General features: G+C 39.4%; 2 protein-coding genes across 10 annotated transcripts in view; one reads left to right on the top strand and one right to left on the bottom strand.

Moving 5' to 3' along the window:
* Positions 1-7,500, top strand: mcoln3b (mucolipin TRP cation channel 3b). The gene is made up of 13 exons (XM_086047087.1): positions 1-218; positions 301-468; positions 723-876; positions 971-1,046; positions 1,138-1,234; positions 2,383-2,482; positions 2,560-2,672; positions 2,751-2,900; positions 3,338-3,439; positions 4,986-5,108; positions 5,272-5,478; positions 5,597-5,724; positions 7,106-7,500. Exons 1-13 carry the CDS (start codon positions 3-5, stop codon positions 7,143-7,145), a joined length of 1,674 nt encoding a protein of 557 aa, XP_085903213.1. The 5' UTR covers positions 1-2; the 3' UTR covers positions 7,146-7,500.
* Positions 7,395-18,453, bottom strand: part of LOC147138142 (G protein-signaling modulator 2-like) — a 21,747-nt gene continuing 10,688 nt past the window's right edge. For 3 of the 9 annotated variants that reach the window (XM_086047084.1, XM_086047082.1, XM_086047083.1), the window contains exons 2-16: positions 18,099-18,198; positions 17,977-18,026; positions 17,694-17,829; positions 16,552-16,691; positions 15,300-15,423; positions 15,015-15,130; positions 14,318-14,473; positions 13,803-13,911; positions 12,167-12,320; positions 11,923-12,005; positions 11,617-11,799; positions 10,836-10,998; positions 10,165-10,356; positions 9,963-10,078; positions 7,395-8,393 (exon numbers count right to left, since the gene is read on the bottom strand). In XM_086047084.1, the coding sequence (XP_085903210.1) occupies positions 8,226-8,393; positions 9,963-10,078; positions 10,165-10,356; positions 10,836-10,998; positions 11,617-11,799; positions 11,923-12,005; positions 12,167-12,320; positions 13,803-13,911; positions 14,318-14,473; positions 15,015-15,130; positions 15,300-15,423; positions 16,552-16,691; positions 17,694-17,829; positions 17,977-18,026; positions 18,099-18,197 (1,989 nt within the window). In that variant the 5' untranslated portion in view covers position 18,198 and the 3' untranslated portion in view covers positions 7,395-8,225. Of the gene's footprint in view, positions 8,394-9,247; positions 9,532-9,962; positions 10,079-10,164; positions 10,357-10,835; positions 10,999-11,616; positions 11,800-11,922; positions 12,006-12,166; positions 12,321-13,802; positions 13,912-14,317; positions 14,474-15,014; positions 15,131-15,299; positions 15,424-16,551; positions 16,692-17,693; positions 17,830-17,976; positions 18,199-18,453 lie in introns of those variants that run through there. The other 6 variants (XM_086047081.1, XM_086047080.1, XM_086047079.1 and 3 more) reach the window with 4 other exon arrangements.

An 18,453-nucleotide genomic window follows, 5' to 3' on the forward strand; every position in this document is an offset into this window, starting at 1 on the left:
ATATGCAGGATTCCGGTAACTTGTATGATGTACATGCAGACACACACTCTGCCTGGGCCGATCATCGGCATCATTCAACTGAAGTGGACAATGTGGAGTATCTCAGAAGGAAAATCAAATATTACTTCATGAACCCTTGCGAAAAGTATCATGCTCGTGGACGGAAACCATGGAAACTTATTCTGCAGATCATCAAAATTGCCGTTATCACGATCCAGGTAGTTATGATGTAAATGTACTTTTTTTTTTTCACATGCTCGTTCTGATCAGCGTTTGTTTTTTGTTTTTTGTTTGTCTTAGTTGGTGTCGTTTGGGCTGAGCAACCAGATGGTTGTAACTTTTAAGGAAGAAAATTTTATGACTTTTCAGCACCTCTTCTTGAAGGATTATGTTGATGGGAGTATTGCAACATATGCCATTTACAGACAAAGAGATGTTTATGATCACATACAATATGCAATTGAACAGGTAATTTAATGTTGTTGTTTTTTTAATTTGAATCTATATCACTCTATTTAGTGCATTTTTCCCCCTGACAGATTATTGCCACTCTTTTTGTGTGAATGTAAATCATTCATGGATCTCCATTTTACTGCATGTTTATGTGGTTAAAGTTACAATCTGTTTGTGAACTTCGGACATACTGATTCATGTGGTCATCTAGCATTCCTTTAGTACCGCAGTCAACTTGTTTTAACACGACTTTAAATGTTATTTTCCAGTATGGACGTCTGCACAACACCACAGTAGGAAATCATGAATATGAGAAAACTGGCTCCGTCTACACACCTTTGTCACTGTGTCAGGAGTTCTATAGGAATGGCACCATTTACCCTGGCAACGACACATTTGAAATTGATGCTCATGTGGAAACTGGTATGTAGGGTTATTGTTTTCAGATTACTGTAAATGCAAATAATTCCACACAACACACTGAAAGTGATGGTGGATTATGTTTTGTGTCACACAGAATGCATTGACATCCATCCAATGAATCAGTCGTCATCACAAGACGTGCTCCCATGGTTTCAGTTGCACTTTAAAAGGTATGTTAGGCTTCACCTGCACTGCTGCACCATTTGTCTGCACAGTGCTACTGAGAAAAAATTATCTCAGTTTATGCTTTGTTTTTTCCAGATTGCTCTTCATCAAGATCTCATTTGTTCTCAAAGCCATCAATTTACAGACAGTCAGACACAGAGAGCTGCCAGACTGCTATGACTTCAACATTCTTGTGCGACGTGACTTTCTGCTATTTACACACTTCAATATTAGTTTTAAGACCTGTTGAATGAAGCCACATTCACCTAACCCTTCCATAAGGTTCACCTAACTGCCATTATGAGCCGTAACACATGAGCTGAAATTCTGTTTTGAGAAAGATTGCTTTTTTCGATTGATATTTCACATAGGTGAATCTTTAAGTGCATCATCTAAAGTAGGCTGTACGATATTGGAAAAACTTGCAATATGCCATATGGATGTTGACTACAGGATATCGATATTATTTCGATATTTAATATGTACCTAAAGAAATAACATTTTTGTTATCCAATGAAAGGAGTACATGTTTTTCATGCGACAAAATAAGCAATGTCACTGTGTTCTTAGCTAATTTATTGTAACTCCCCTAGATAATGTCCAACTATTGTGTGGTGATGCGTATTTAAGTGTGCAAAATCACATAAAAGCATACAATTCCATAAAAAAATTATTGCATGTCTTTGCGATATACATATTGCATCGAGGCAATATCAATATTTTTTCGATATATATTCTGAAGCCCTAATCTACATGAGGTGTTTATTTGTTCAACTACACAACTAAAAAGTCAACTAAAAAAAGACACATTTACAAACATATATATTGGCTACTTTTACATGGACACATTTATTTGGATTAAAAGCCTGATTGGAATAAAATTGCTTCATGTACATACCCCATTTGGAATATTCTGATCAAGATTTTATTCCAAACAGTGCATCCAATCCTAATTTTAACCCGAATGTTGATCAGATTAAAGAAATTTTGTCCATGTAAATATGAAGCAACACCTACAATGATGCATATATGTCTTGTAAAATACTGTATCTCGTTCAAAAGTGACTATATACTTCAGTATTTCTGATCCAGCTCTCATTGGCTTTAATTCAATTGTACATGCAGAGGTGTCAAATCCAGGTCAAGAAAGTAAAAACCCTGCCCTAATTTGTCTTTAGCCACAGGTGCTTCTACTCAACTGGCAGTTAAACGAGCTTGTTTACCAAACTGTGGCAGGTTTTTTACTTTCTTGACCTGGATTTGACACCTTTTTGTAGAGGTACGTAATGTTGGAGCAACCAAGTATATGGATCTTGGAGGATTAACCTTTCTCATTCACAGATCACTTTCAACAATGAAGTCCACAGTGGCAGGATAAAGGTGGACCTCGAAAACGATGTGGAGATCAATGAATGCAGAGACTGGAAAGTAACCGGAGCTTGTATGTTTGCTGACATGAAGTTCATCAGTGCTTACTTTTCGGATTAGAGTTATAATATTCATTTTTTTTTCTATCAGCCGCAAAAAACATATACCTGACTCTGGTGTTTGACTGCCTCATCATCATTACATGCATGATTTCCTTTACTCTCTGCCTACGGTCAGTGTTCACTGGGATACAACTGCAGCTTGTAAGTCGACTCCGTTCACAATTTGAAGCACAGATGGTACATTTTGCTTTCAGAACTGCATTATTTTGTTTGGCCTAGGAGTACACACTCTTCTGCAAGAACCAGAGTGGTAAAGACGTGCCCTGGTCTGACAGGCTGGAGTTTATTAATGGCTGGTACATCCTGATCATTGTTAGTGACTTGTTCACCATCACTGGCTCCATCCTTAAGATTGATATTCAGACTAAGGTAATAGCCATGCAAAAATGTGGATGTCATCCATATTTGCCAACACTTATTTTTCCTTTTTTTTTTTTTTTTTTTAAAAGAGAAGTCAACCCAAACATATTTTTTAGAGTATGTTCTATGCAGGTCCACTAGTTGAAACAAGGCAATCTGATAAATATTGGGTTTGTGGAATGAGAGTTAATCCACCTGTTTTTAGCCATCTTTGGGGGTGGCCATTTGATGTCATTTTCAGTTGCCAGAAGTGACAAAATGGCCGCCCCCTGAGATGGCTAAAAACGGGTGGATTTTGCTGCTTAACTCATATCCCACAAATTCCGCAATATTAATCAGAATGCCATATTTCAACTAGTGGGCCTGCATAGAACATATTCTTGAAAAAAAAAAATGTTTGGATTGACTTCCACTTCAAATAAACCTTTATTTATTTTATGTTGTAGGTCCTGGCTAGCTATGATGTGTGCAGTATCTTCCTTGGTATAGGCACCATGTTTGTTTGGATTGGGGTCATCCGCTACATGGGCTACTTTCGCAAGTACAATGTAAGTAAATTTGAATGTGAGCTCTTCATGAATGTTTACTTTTTTAACACACAAAGCTTTTTAACACTTTATTTTGTGCACCTGTACAATCTTACTCAATCTATCATGGGATTCTGCCTTTAAAGAAAAAAGTCAACCCAATCGTTTTCTTTACAAGAATATGTTCTATGCAGGCCCACTAGTCTAAACACGGCATTCTGATTTGACATTGCTCTTGTGGAATATGAGTTAAGCCGTAAAGGCCACACGTTTTTGTCCATCTTAGGGTACGGCCATTTTGCCACTTTTTCTTGCCTGAAAATGACATCACAGTTGCTCAGGGGCAATCATGATTCAGTTTCAGAAAAGAGGCGAGCTGTGATTGGTCGTTACCTGAGTAGTTGTGATGTCATTTTCAGTCAACAGAAAGTGGCAAAATGCCCCCTGAGATGGCTGAAATGCGTGGATTTTGCTGTTTAACTCATTTTGTACAGATCCAATATTAATCAGAATGACTATTGGAGGTGTCTAGAACATATTGGAAAGAACATTTTTGGGTTGACTTCCACTTTAAGTATGTTTGAATTTCGATCATGGAGGTATTCAAAGTGTATGTAGTTATAGATTGCCGAAAAGGTGTTTGTTTTTGAAAAGAGTCATTATAGTTGTTAAAGTAGAAGTCAACCCAAACATATTTTTTTCAAGAATATGTTCCCAGCAGGCCCATTAGTTGAAACACGGCATTCAGATAAATTTTGCGTCTGTGGAATATAAATTAAGCAGCAAAATGCACAAATTGTTAGCCATCGGCAGGGGTGGCCATTTTTTCTTCTGTTGACTGAAAATAACATCAACGACCAATCATGGCTGACCTGTTTTCTGATTCTGAGCCGTGATTGGTCGTTGCCAAGTGAGCAGTTGTGATGTCATTTTCAGTCAGCAGAAGACAAAATGGCCAGCCCCGGTGATGGCTAAAAACGAGTGAATTAACACTTATTCCACAATGCAATATTTATCAAAACGCCATGTTTCAACTAGTGGGCTTGCATAGAACATATTCTTGAAAAAAAAAAATGTTTGCGTTGACTTCCCATTACAGAGTCATTATATAATGGTATCATCAAAGCTGAGCATACAGTCGAGATTTGTCAAGACAGCAGTTTAATTGTAATGTATAGTATGAGAATATTCAGGTGTACTTTCTCATGGAAAATTGACAGAACAAAGAAAACATTTGCACGACAACCCAAGATCCCATCATAAGTGTTTATGTAAACAGTATTCAACATAATTTTGTAATTAAAGCTACAAGGCCGATAATAGTACATTATTATTAATAATTTCCAATGGATTACACCAGTTTTCACACGGACACACCTGTGTACTGATTTGTTAGACTTGTTTGCCTTTTGTGCATCGTAAATGAGGTAAACTTGTGCCTAAACTTTCCTAAACAATCACCTGCCATTCACTGAGCTCGTATTTTAGAAATCAGGCTTAGAATCATAATTGCTGGGGTAAAATTCCTCTGGTGCAGAAAGAGTTTATATGTCCGTTTCCCCCACAGATCCTCATCCTGACTCTTCGGGCAGCTTTTCCAAATGTTATCCGTTTTATCTGCTGTGCTGGAATAATCTACCTTAGTTACTGCTTTTGTGGATGGATTGTCCTTGGCCCGTATCACGAAAAGGTAAAGCTGCTTGAATGAGCAAGTGAAATTCAAAGTATAATTCAGACAAATAAAGCTCTAATATTCTTGGCTGCAAATATTTACGAAGGACAAACTTACAGTAAGAACATTTCTCTGCTTTTGTACCCCCCCCCCCCCAAAAAAAAAAAAAAAAAAAAAAAAGTTTCGGACCTTGAACACAGTATCGGAGTGTCTCTTTTCCCTGATCAATGGAGATGATATGTTTCCCACCTTTAAAAACATGCAACAGAAGAGCACCCTGATTTGGATTTTCAGCAGAGTCTACCTCTATACCTTTGTCTCGCTTTTCATCTACATGATCCTCAGTCTATTCATCACTATCATCACAGACACCTATGACACCATCAAGGTATTATTTGAGGTTTCCATTAACTGTCACAATTTTGACCCTTTGTTCTTCAAGAAATGTCAGTCTTTCACAAGGATGTTCCCATAACCTTCTTACGATCACAATGACTGAATTGCAGCAACAGCAGGAGAGTGGGATACCGACATCAGAACTCCAGCGATTCCTATCAGAGTGTAAAGACCTCCCAAAATCTGGAGTTTACAGGCTTGACAAGAATAATTGTTTCTTGCAAGGCTGCATAAACAAGTAGGTCAAAAACACTTACAGTTTTATGAGCAACCAACTGAGTCTTGATCTTTGGTCTTTGTTTCAGCAACACATTTCATGCAATTATCTGAAGGCTAGTTTTGCAGCCCAGAGAATTCACTAGTCCTGCCTGTTAAATGCATGATGCTTCACATGCCTTACATGTCGATTGGATTGGATGTACAAAACATTCCTACACTGAAAAAAGTGCTTGACTTTCAGTTGCACATGATTAAAAATATGTTAAATAAAGGGGAGTCAACCCAAACATGCATTTTTAAAGAATTTGTTCTATGCAGGCCCATTAGTTGAAACAAGGCATTCTGATGAATATTGTGTTTGTCAAATAAGAGTTTATCCACCCGTTTTTAACCAACTCTGGGGGTGGCCATTTTGTCACTTGTGTCGACTGAAAATGACAAATGTTGCTCAGGGCTCAGGTTACGACCAATCACAGCTGACCTGTTTTCCGAAGCTGGTCGTTATCCGAGCCCTGAGCATCTGTGATGTCATATTCTGTCGCCAAAAGTGACAAAATGGCTAGAGATGGCTAAAAACGGGTGGATTTTGCTGCTTAACCTATATTCCACAAACACAATACTAATCAGAATGCCGTGTTCTAACTAGTGGGCCTGCTAGGAACATATTCTTGAAAAAAATATGTTTGGGTTGATTTCCCCCCCTTTATGTAAATCCAAAGGGCTATCTTCATTCTGAACATTCCTTCATACCCACCGACCAAAATCATGCATTTAATATAATTAGCTGCCTTTTTACAAATTCTGACTATCATACACACATTTCAAATAAGCAATAATAAGGTAAACTGTAATGAATGTTAAAAATGGAAGTCTCATATGTGAGATCGCGGAGACCAGGGATGATAGCAACACTTTTTGTTTGAACAAGTGTAACTCAGTGGTTCTTTGTGCTAGAGTCTGTCAAATTTTGAAATGTGGTACCCATATTTGTGTCATGTGAGGACCAGGATTTGGTGGGAGACATGCAAAGGGAGGACAAGTCTCTGACATTGACTCTCATAAGGAATTGGCCGATATCCCTGCTCTTCCCCGACGCAAATTGATAACATACAAGCCAATTTAGCGCAATCGTCCGAATACATGTTCTCAGAGGCATGAGGCTTCACCAATGAGCTCAATTTGTGCACACAGCGCATTTCTGATTGTTCAGACTGAGCATGTGTTACAATTGTCTCTTTGTTACACTTTCATAACATTCCCAGTACACCCCTACAGTATATCTCCAGAGATACTTTTTAGACTTAGGGCTTGAAGACCATTGAAAACCATGGTGATGAAAAGCTATACAAAGTTTTACCACTAGATGTCACTAAATCCATACTGGTCCTTTGTCATTTTAGATGCAGAGTGCGTCACGAGAGGTTGACGTCAGATGAATAGTGCATCCAGTTATTGAAGCTTGAGTATGGAATGGCACTTTTTAGTTTGTAGAGTATACGTGGGATACAACAACAGTTTTCAAAGTATAAAATCAATTGTCAAGTTTGCATGATGAATGGAAGAGCACAGGAGAATAAGATATGCTGGACGGCAAAGATTTGGAGAAAAAGTTGAGATTTCATTGTTTTCTTAATCGTTTTCTTTGTAATGTGTAAACTTGCTGTACTGGTACAAAGAAAAATATTTCACTCAGATCTGAGATGTGTTTATGACATGTCACTTTGATTTAAGGTTTTGTACTTAAGAAATCAGAGGTGAATACATGAGAATAAAATGACTATTTTTTTTCCCCTGGTGTTTGTTTTGAGACCTCATCAGTATGAAATTCAAACAATTTTACCAGTTAAAGTCCTTTCAAAAGTGTGGCCTTAAAGAAGGAAAACATTACTCATGGCACTTAAATGTGCAGTACATGCTTAAAATACTTCAGAAAGAATAATTACTTTTATGACTGGCAAAGAAACATTTGGTCCAGAGACAATACAGTACTTGTTCCAACAAGCATTTCCCAAATGATTTGACACTGGAGAAGCGGACAATGTGGCCACAGTCGTGGCCCCATGTAAGATATGTCCAAAAAAGAAAACTTGGTTGACATTAATCCAAAAGGAAAGGCTACACCAATCCAAAAGGATGTTCAAAGTTTGTGCTTTTGCATAACACAGGATATATAGAGGCAAGTGCTATCCAGTGATGGGAGTCAAGTTCCTAGACAAGTGTCCTTCTTGTTTTCATTTTGGCCTTTTCATTCATTGTCATTGAGAGGCACTACCAAAAGATGCTGAAATTTGGGAGAATCTGCCACTTAGCAAGAGACAACAACTCTTAGTATGGAAGCTTTATATTCCTGAAATTTCACAATCCCGAAGATGATTCCCATATAATTGGAGACCATGAATACTTTATATTTTCTGTTCCGTTTTGTAAGATTAAGAAAATAAAATATAAAACAAAACAAGAGGTCAGAGGTTCCATTTTGAATCCTACAATAATTAAAAATTGGAATTTTGTTCCATGACATCAGTCTGGTTTGGACTGAGTGACATCAGATGGCGGCACGACCCGCTGTTCCTCCATCCTGTTTGACTGTGAACGCATGATGAGACTGAAGAAATCCTCATCTGGCACAGTCGGTCCTCGTGTGGCAGAAGGTGGAGCAGCACACCTTTGGTCATTCAGTCTGGAGCTCTTCAATAACGACACACAACTATTATTAAATCTGATGATTGATCAAGTGCATGTAAAAAAAAAAAAAAGTCTTCACGCCCCTGTTCAAATGCAGGTTTTTGGGATATAACACCATGAGACCAAGCTATATCATTTCAAGACTGTTTACACAATGTGACCTATAATCTGTACAACTTAATAGATTTCTTCAGATGGACCTGTGCGCTTGGTTAAGGTGGAGACTATTATGTCATGTCATCTTCCACACCAACTATCCTGCACAGGGTCGTGGGGAGGTGCTGGAGCCTATCCCAGCCGAAAGGCGGACTATACTATGAACTGGTCTCCAGCCAGTCCCAGGGCACACACACACACACAGATGCAGCCACTGAGTGGGAACCAATCCCATGCTCGCACACAACTCAGGCGAGTGTACCTTTACACCATCAGCGACGAAGAGTATTATGAAGTATGAACACTTAAAAACAGAACAACTGGACTTTGGGGCTTGGGGGTTGATCACAATCACTTTAAATGGTTTCAGGTGTGTGCTCACTCTCACTCAACATCAGTTTGAATATGATTGGTTAATTGTGAGCACAGTCACATCCCAGTTATAAGAGGATGCACTGTATACACTTGTGCTGCGATGTTATTTCATTTGTTCCTTTTTACTTTCCCTCTTAAAAAAACAATTGAGGTGTACAGGTTATATGTCACATTAAATGGTGGAAAACGTTTTTGTTATGATTAATGGTTGTCTCATTTTTAAAAAAAATCACAAACGTTGCATTTGAACAGAGGTGTGTAGTTTTATTCCCACTTTATATTGATCCTCCACAGCTGCACTCTGCAGAATTTTGCCCCAAAATATCTTTAAAATTGTGTTTTCATTTGACCATTTATGACTCACATATTTTATAAATAGCAGATTAACACTTTAGCTGCTCACAATGGGTATTCTTTCAAGACTCTGGAAAATAATTTTCAGACTGGAATCGGGTTCGAATTTCCCGCGCTCTTTCTGCAGATGTGATGTCGTGCGTGTTCTCATCGTTGTCTCACAGAGTCGCGACCAGAAGCTATTATTACATCATAATGGATTCTACATCTGCTCAGAAGAGACCGCTGTCTAGCACGCCCGAGACACCCACAGTTTCTTCAAGGAAGGCAAAAAAAAATTAAAAAATAAAAAAAAAAAAAAAAAAAAAAAAAGAAGGAAAAGTGAAAAAAGAAGATTGAAACTTCCTAGTGATCGACACCGGGCCAGAACCCGGGTAAACATTTGACCTTTAGCATTTTGGTAGAGAGTACAGAGATTGGATTTGGGCTTGAAAAGCGACACACAAATGGCTTTCTTTCTACTCCACAGGTAAGAAGTGATGATATTGTCATTTAGAATGCGCATCATGCAGGCGAAGAAAGAAATGTGCAATTTCATTTTTCGGCCGCAGGTAGCAGTAGTGATTAGAAACTCGAAATCCTGCGGAGGGCAGCTTTAACATGACTGATTTATTTGATCCTCTTGATAGATGCTGCTATATCTGTTACTACTGGTCGAATGAATTAATCCAGTAAGCGTTTTCTCACCTGGCACTTGACTAGCATGTCAAAGAAGACATCATCCCCCTCCGGCTGGTTAATGCTGGTTTCGATGCAGTTGTATTGGGAGGGTGTGTGAGCTGGATCTGCACTGGAAATGGGGGCTGGAAGGAGCAAACAGAACAAGTATTATTGGAAGCAGGTGTGAAAGTGAACACTAGTGAGGAGTTTGAATATCATCTCTCATCACCTTGTGAAGGGTCTTGGTTTTCGCTGGAGGTGGAGGGTGTACTGGGCCGGTTGCAGGTGCTGAGTCTCAAGCCAGGAAAATGGCTCAGGCTGACTCGTTGGTCGTCCAGACGACGGGCCTGGGAGCTGGCCAGCAGCTCCAGGAAATGACCGGGATCCTGCAATGGAGCTTCGCAATCCAGTATACCTGTAGCTAGGAACAAAATCAGCAACAGTATACCAAATTACATGATAAAAGGACACTTGTACTTTTGCCAGTAACTTTCCAACACAGTGGAGCCACAATGGGATTGCAGATGTTGATACTTTTGACTCATAAAGTAATTGTCAAAATTGGCACCAAAACAGACTAATCCCTAATTTGATGTAGTTGCAACTTTCACAATCACAGATGAAATGATCATCCCCGATTGATGGTTCAAAAAGGCCATTTGGGCAATCAAGGTTGACTTGCCTGATTTTCAATAGCACAGAAGTGGAGTGGACTAGTACGTCATATCAACTATTCACAACATTTAATATTTTAAGGGAAAGTTTGTGGATATTATTCTGTATTCACACCATAATGTGCCAGGTTGACAGACTGTACCTGTCATTGTTGAAGTGAAGAATACATCAACTCGAGTTTAGTACGGTGTGAAAACAGATGTCGAGACACAAGGGCACACTTACATTTCCTTTCAGCTACAGGTGGGGTGGATGAGGGAGAGGAACTGGCAGGCTGATGGCTCAAGCCATCTAAAAGAGAGCACCTTTGGTCATCCATTCTGTTTCCCTGGAAACGAGAGAGGAGGTCGAAAAAGCCATCCTCCCCAATTGTGTCATGTGATGCTGGCTACAGGAAACAACAATCAAAGGAAAAAACAAATTAAACAGGTTTAGATACTGAGAGTATGCGAAACATACATATGTAAATAACATACAAGGTGTGTTAGGAAAGTTTCAGGACTGATGTTTATGCTTCAAATCCAAATATAAACTAAAAGTTTTCCCCTTTAAAATAATACCGATTGTGTCTAATGTAATTTCTCATCCTTCATGAACTCCTGGAAGGATTTTTCAGGCATCCTCCATAGTTCTGTCATCATGGCCATCTTGATCTCATCCATATCTTCAAAACGGGTTCCCTTGGTGACCCCCATTAGAAAAAAAATCATGCTGAGTCAGGTCAGGTGAGTAGGGAGGTTGCTTCAGCTCCTCGGCTAGGAGCTGTCAGATGCCCAGTGCATCATGGATCTCTTTATAGATGTGCTGGCTGACTGTTTGGCTCACATTGGAAGTGAAAACGTAATTTACGTGTAATTTAGGTGTGAACCCTTGTGAGGATAAGCGGTATAGATAATGGATGGATATATCTATTGTGACACCGGTACTGGAACCTTTCTGACACACCTGAGTATGTGGTTGCATTTGTCATAAGAGTGCATGGGCGAGCTGCTGCATTAAAAAGTACCTTAGGAGACACTGGTGGGTCCAAATCAGGAACTGAGTGGTCCAACATGTTTTCATGCTGATCTTTTGGAAATTTGTTGTTTTTGTGCTTCTTGCTTTTTAGTCGGTGAAAGAGGAAGAGCTTTGTGGAAGCCATTATTGTGTTATTTTTTGAAGACCTTGACAGTCTATCTTCCTCCCAGTTCTGGAAATTGCATTGAGATGTACGTCGTAACATTAACATAGACATCCAGAATTGTCATAGGGTTACCGACATTTATTGATGTCTATATTCTTGACAAATTGATACCATAAATGTTGCACAAACCGGCTGCGATGATGAATCTCCAGTTTGATTTGGACTGTCGAGGGTCTCTGCACTGCCATGCATCCTTGACGGTGACTTCATCCCTGAAACACACATTTAGCCAAATGTTATCTAGAAGTTTAGACAACACTTTGCCATCAAATGTTAATTATATACATATATAATTACACACATACATACATCTCGTTTGGTAATTGAAAACACTGTTGTAGGATCGAACTGAAACTGATCAATACACATTTACCTGACATGTTGAGGTAACTCTGGTGGCTTACTGACAAAGCAGTGTTGTTAGTTTTGCTGAAGATGTTGGAATACATGTTGGACTTCAAACCCACAACTAGCCGGAGGTCTGACAAATTCATCCGTGCAGTCGCCTCACCACTTTTGTCTCCAGTCTAAAGAAATAAGATCAATTGTAATATTATGTAATACAAACAGAATACTTCAGGGATCTGTTGACCCTATAAATTAAAATGTACATCCATCCCTCCATCCATCCATCCATCCTTTATCTGTACCGCTTATCCTCACCAGGTTTGCAAGTATGCTGGAACTTATCTATCTGACTTTGGGCAAGAGGTGGGCTACACCCTGAACTGGCTGGAGAGGTAAAATGTACAGCAAGAGTAAATAAAATATAACACAAACAAACTTTTAGGGGCTTAGGCCAGCACTACCTTTTGTTTTGTTCTCTTTCTCAGAAATCATGACATGGTAACAAAATAAATAGTAGGACACATTCAGCAAACACACAACAAAAACTAAACATTTCCACAAAAAATTGTAGAGGGGTGCTGATGGACCAAGGAAGAGCCTATTACATTTTGGTGGGACGATGGATGAAATGTGCTGGAGCTACACACCCCCAAAAATCGTAATAGCAATCCTAATTTGTTAGGCAACCACCATGAACCAAAAAGTAGCTTGACAAAGTGACGGAGAAAAAAATGTGACACTTCACAAATGTTTTTTCACTTTTGTTAACAGTCCAGCCTTGGCGGGGGACTGGGCTGTAACGAATGAGCACAGTGAATTATTAGTTATTATATATAGTTGTTGTGGCAAAGAATAAATTGAATTATTCCTGTTGGAAAGTTTTGCAGGTCTCCAGGGCATAAGACCAATTAGCAATTTTCAAAACAACTACTTACTCAATGCGATTTTGTTTTATCTTTCAAGAAGGTATCCAATGTAAATAATGACTGACATAAGTCAAATGAATTTGCTCATCTGTTTTCTTTTCCATCTCTGAGGTTTGGGAATCATAAAATGATCAGATCTGGGCAATTTCTCCATCCTCGCGAATGCTCTCACCCGAGCCGGGCGAGAGCAGAAAAGGGGCACGGTCTAACATACAGCCCTCACATTTATACTGTGTTCAAAATCCAAACATAATGTGGACTGGTCTCCTACTTGGTTGGCCCTGTCTGTAGGGCTGATCCTCTCCAGCTGGTCCCATGGTCAGATTAAGGCATGCTGACTAACACTTTGAATGGATTATGCAACGTCTGTAAATGTGTAATTGCTATATTGGTTTTTGGTTAACCTGTTGGCTAATGTAAAGCCATTCATATAGATTTAAATCCTTCATTTCCAACACCTTTGTGCAGTATTTTATATTTATGAACAAGGCTTGATTTTTTGAAAGATGGTAAGCATTTATAGATATGAATTACAAATTAAAGAGCAGCTTTGAGTGTCCAGAAAGGCGTCAAACAAATCTGATGCATTATTATTAGTATTATCATCATCAAAACAGGAATGCCTAACTATTTGTAGTCATTTTTTATTGCTATTTCCTCTCTGACCGCTAGATGGGGATGTTGGTGCTTCACAGAAGACTCTGAGGACGGACGTAGTAAACAGTAATCACTCACCTCTTTGGCAATTTCCAGATGTTTTTCAGCAAAGTGCATAGCTTGCTCGTGGTTCCCCAGGGCGGTATGGGCATTTCCTAGACTCCAGTATGCCCTTCCTTCACCAATCCTGAAGAAGAACACAGAGGAAAGCAGCTTGAAATTAGATTACATATGACAGTCAGTGTAAGGCCATCACTGTTATTCAAACCGGAGAAAATTAACATTCAGTACCAGTGAAGGTAATAAATTGATTAACTCCATTTCAGAAACGTTTGGTGCCACTAACAAACCAAAGCTAATTTGGACATTTCCTGAGTATGACAAATGTTGAAGTGCTCTTTGTAAAGTACATAAAGCAATAACAAGATTGAATTGGTTTGTTTTGTGAACAGTCTTCAGAGGTCACCAAAGAGGAACTTACAATAAGCAATGTACTGAAATTACTCTGTTCCCAACCAAAGACCAGTAGTACACTTTTACTTGTTCATTTAGCCAGAGAAGTATGACAAAGGAATGCACTGTATGGCCTGTACCTGTCATTGAGGTCCTGGGCAATTACCAGATGTTTGAGGTGATAATCAATGGCTCTCTCATAGTCCTGAAGGAGTGTGTAGGTGTTGCCCAAACTGTAACAGGCTTGGGCCTCCACTGCCTTGTCTTTCAAAAGCCTGGCCAGCTGCAGAGTCCTCCTAAGAGCAAAGCAGAGGCGGAGACCAGGTCAAAGAAAGTATGTTGGGTGGGTGCAGGGGAATGACAGTTATCCCATTTTTTCCCTCTCCATTTTAATCCTTTGTTATTTTTTGAGGTCTTCTTTAAGAATCACTTCAATAAGTATATTTTGACTCAACTTTGGTGAACAGGGTTTATTGTTTCAAGTAGTTTCTATTTTTTTCTCCTCGTAATGAAACATTATTCACAGTTCATGTGATGGATCTGTTTTGTATTTTTATGCAGATGTAGCCATATAGGCCTTTCACAAGGCTCCTCTCATCTTTATTTAATCCGAATCAAATACAAATTTAATGAGTGCTGCCTGAAGAGCTTATTTGTGAGGCTCAAGCAATATACCGGTAGGTTTTGAATGATTTCAAGGTGTAAATAGATCTTGTATATACCGCGTTATAGAAACAGCACATCGTCTAAACAGCATAAGACAACTAGAATGGTGATTTTGTTATCGGATTAAAAAAAAAAAGAAAAAAGAAAGAAAAAAAAAGGGGTTACACTTACTTATAATGACCGGCCGCCACTTCAAATTGGCTAAGGAATATATGAGCATTGCCAAGGTTACAGTGTGCCCTCCTTTCAGCAGACTTGTCCCCAAACTCTTTGGCAATAAGAAGACGCTGGCAAACATAACAAATAGAAGGGTTAATATTAGTCTCAATACAATTTGTTGCTCACATTCACAAGTGGTCAAAACAAGCAAAGGCACAACGATCCCTTAACGGACAAAGACAAGCTAATTTGAGATGATGGATGTGTACTTATGATTTTCACCTGTGTTAAGCCTACCTTTTCATGCGCTGCTACAGCAGTTTCAAAATCCCCCAGCAGATAATATGTATTACCAAGGTTCCCATAGGTGCGACCCTGGGCTGCATGATCCCCCAACTCCTTCACCAAGCACAGGTTTGCCCTAAAATTACAGCCAAGATTAGGTGCTCTTACAACAAGATAACATTTCATGTTTCACATATTTTTGAAATGCTCAGTGAACAATTTCCAACCATCCATTATCTATACCACTTCTCCTCACAAGGGTCGCGGGCGTGCTGGAGCCTGTCCTAGCTGTCTTCGGGCAGTAGGCGGGAGACACCCTGAATTGGTTGCCATCCGATCGCAGAGCACACAGAGACAAACAAACATCCGCACTCACAATCACACCTAGGGGCAATTTAGAGAGTCCAATCAACTTACCATACATGTTTTTGGAATGTGGGAGGAAACCGGAGTACCCGGAGAAAACCCACGCAGGCACAAGGAGAACATGCAAACTCCACACAGGGAGGCCGGAGCCGGGATCGAACCCACGACCTCTGAACTGTGAGGCGGCCGTGCTAACCAGTCGAGCCGTGCCGCCCACAATGAACAATTTTTACAATGTAATTTATTAGTATAGATATGAGAATGCTAAGAATTGTTTTCTCCTTAAAGTGCCCCTTCCATGATAATCCAAATGTTTTTGGACTGTTTCATGCATAACATGTCAAAATGAGTCCCTGACAGTTTAAAAATTGACATATGCAGTAATTGCCATTTTCCTTTGAAAGGCAAAAGTGTGCAGAAATGCGAGAATTTCAATTTGTTACCATGGTGACGCAAGATCCTCATTACTTAAGTACGTGTCCACTTGGTGGTTCAACGCAGCCCGTTCCCATGGAAGAAAATGTTCCCACCTTCCCTGATGACGCCTAGCGACCTCACAGCTGCCACTCAGCTGGTTATAACCAGAGCTGGGCATTACTAAAGTTTCCTGGTCCGTTTATTGCCTTCCGCCATCCGTCTATCCGCCTTTTTGTCCGGTCAGACCAAATAGTCATCGATAGACGATTACGCCTATCATTTTAAACAGACTTCCGTTCGTGTTTCCGTACAACTTCGAACTTCCACAGAATTCAGCATTTGCGTGACATTCACACAGTAGAGAACTTTAATGTAACCCTTTGCTTTTACACTGTATGGGTATGTATGGTTGCTGCTTCCCTTTATGAAAGGAAAAAAAAAAGTAATCAAAGTTAAGGGACAGACTGTGGCACTAACTCACTCATAGTACTGTGAAGCTTTCCTCAGGGCTATCCTTGCTTCCTCTGGAAACTCTCCTGGCTCTGTCCCCGACCAACAGATGCTTTTGCCCTTGGCGTGGTAAACGTTCCCAAAATTATACAGCGCCCGGGCCTGCCCAACCTACAGCGTGCAAAACAGATTTCAATGATGGATGCCGCAGTGTTGTAATAATATACTTACAATTCACTGACAGTAGACCTGCTTGCATGCACAATTTGAGTCTGGTGCTTGATATAACATAGTTCTAGAGCACACCCAAAGTATCCTGTGGCTGTGGCATCACTGAAAACAATAATTAACTGATTCATCATCACAAATAGGCATGATTTTCAAACAAATATGGCTGAAAGAGATGATTCGCTTTGGTGGATACAAGAATGGGTTAAGTACATGCATATGAAATGCAAGCTAACATACTGTTTTATAACCGCCAAAATGAAGCCTCGTATGTCCATAAGTGCTGGAGAATTCTGTAGGCGTGGAAGCTTCTGGGATGGATCAACACTCAGTGGCTAAGTGTATTATGGTCAAATGTGGAAATATGTCCATTTTTTCCGAATAGACAGCGTGTGGTCTGGGCTCAAACATAGATAGGACCATCCAGTCACCAAAAAATGCATGCAGACAAGTCTACGGATAAGTTCACATTTTCTCTTCTCATGGCTCAATTAATGTTTACATGTGATGTGTCCCATACTGTCTTGCTTTTTCCACGTTTTTCTTTAGTGTGTGATTGAGAGAGCTCAGGAGTGCAAATTTCAGAGACAGAATGAATCAAATAAAGTTCAGCTTCTACCCTTTGCTAGTTCAGTGTTTTACAGATAACTTACATTATTTCATAACAAATATTGATGAAATGAAATGAAATAGATATGCAATGTATGAAATGCTCGTTTTTCATTTGTGGATGACAACGTTGGCGGCACTTCTTTACCAAGCCCACAAATGACACCAAATTATACTTGTAAATAAGTCTGTTGATAAAACATATTTTAATATTATGAGCACTTTGTCACATTGGCTACTGTACCTGCAATAAGATGAATGATTTTTTTTTAAATAAATTTGTACAGACAACACAATACTAAAGTCATTACTCAAGCCATGATCATAAATACCCACCTTGTCACACATAGCTCTGGTGATGTCTAAATGTCTTTGGCAACAAACCACGGCTTCATTATAGCGTCCTAAAAGCTTTAATGTGTTCCCAAGGTTGCCACTGGCTTTGGCCTCACCAAGTTCATCGCCAATCGTCCTAAAAGATAAATGACAACCCTGTAATCAATCAAATGGAACTGTCTGTAACATTATAATGTGACTGAAAACCATGTTTGGAAGAGGTTTTAATCAGCTTTTTTTTTTCTTTTTTTTTTTTAACTTTTTTTATGTACTGTAACTTCACCTTGTAAGTGTGAGATCATGCCGATGGTACTCCAAGGCTTTGTTATACTCCTGCAAGTGAAAGTAAGCATTGCCAAGCTGGCTATAGATGGCGCTGAGGATTTGGAGGTCCTCGGTCCCAACCTGGATGGCAGACTCAAAGAAAGACACACCAGCGCGATAATTGCCAGCCTTACAGAGCCTTTCACCTTCCAAGGCCAGGTCCAGACATGACGACTCCATCCTGCAGGGAAGTAGGAGACGTGAAAAATTAGAAAGACGATTAGTCATCATATTCTTTGAAAAGAGGACAGTTTACATAAACCACCATGTAATCCGAAATACATATTCGATTATTTTGTTATGCACAAAGTCGGTCATCTATCTAATGATGTAAAATGAATAAAAAATAAAGCATAAAATGGACCCTTATTAAGTTTTTGAACCAACAAGCTGCCTTAATGAAAAACTACATTTCCCCAAATACTTTCTAGTTAAA

This window comes from Filicampus tigris, chromosome 12 (genome assembly GCF_054856515.1).
Source record: "Filicampus tigris isolate MCC_2025a chromosome 12, RoL_Ftig_1.0, whole genome shotgun sequence".
Lineage (NCBI taxonomy): Eukaryota > Metazoa > Chordata > Actinopteri > Syngnathiformes > Syngnathidae > Filicampus > Filicampus tigris.

Excerpts from the sequence above, each read along its gene's own strand:
- mcoln3b (XM_086047087.1), top strand. The coding sequence starts at position 3 with ATGCAGGATTCCGGTAACTTGTATGATGTACATGCAGACACACACTCT. Across the intron at positions 1,235-2,382 it reads GCTATGACTTCAACATTCTT|ATCACTTTCAACAATGAAGT; the intron begins GTGCGACGTGAC and ends TCTCATTCACAG. Across the intron at positions 2,673-2,750 it reads CTGGGATACAACTGCAGCTT|GAGTACACACTCTTCTGCAA; the intron begins GTAAGTCGACTC and ends TGTTTGGCCTAG.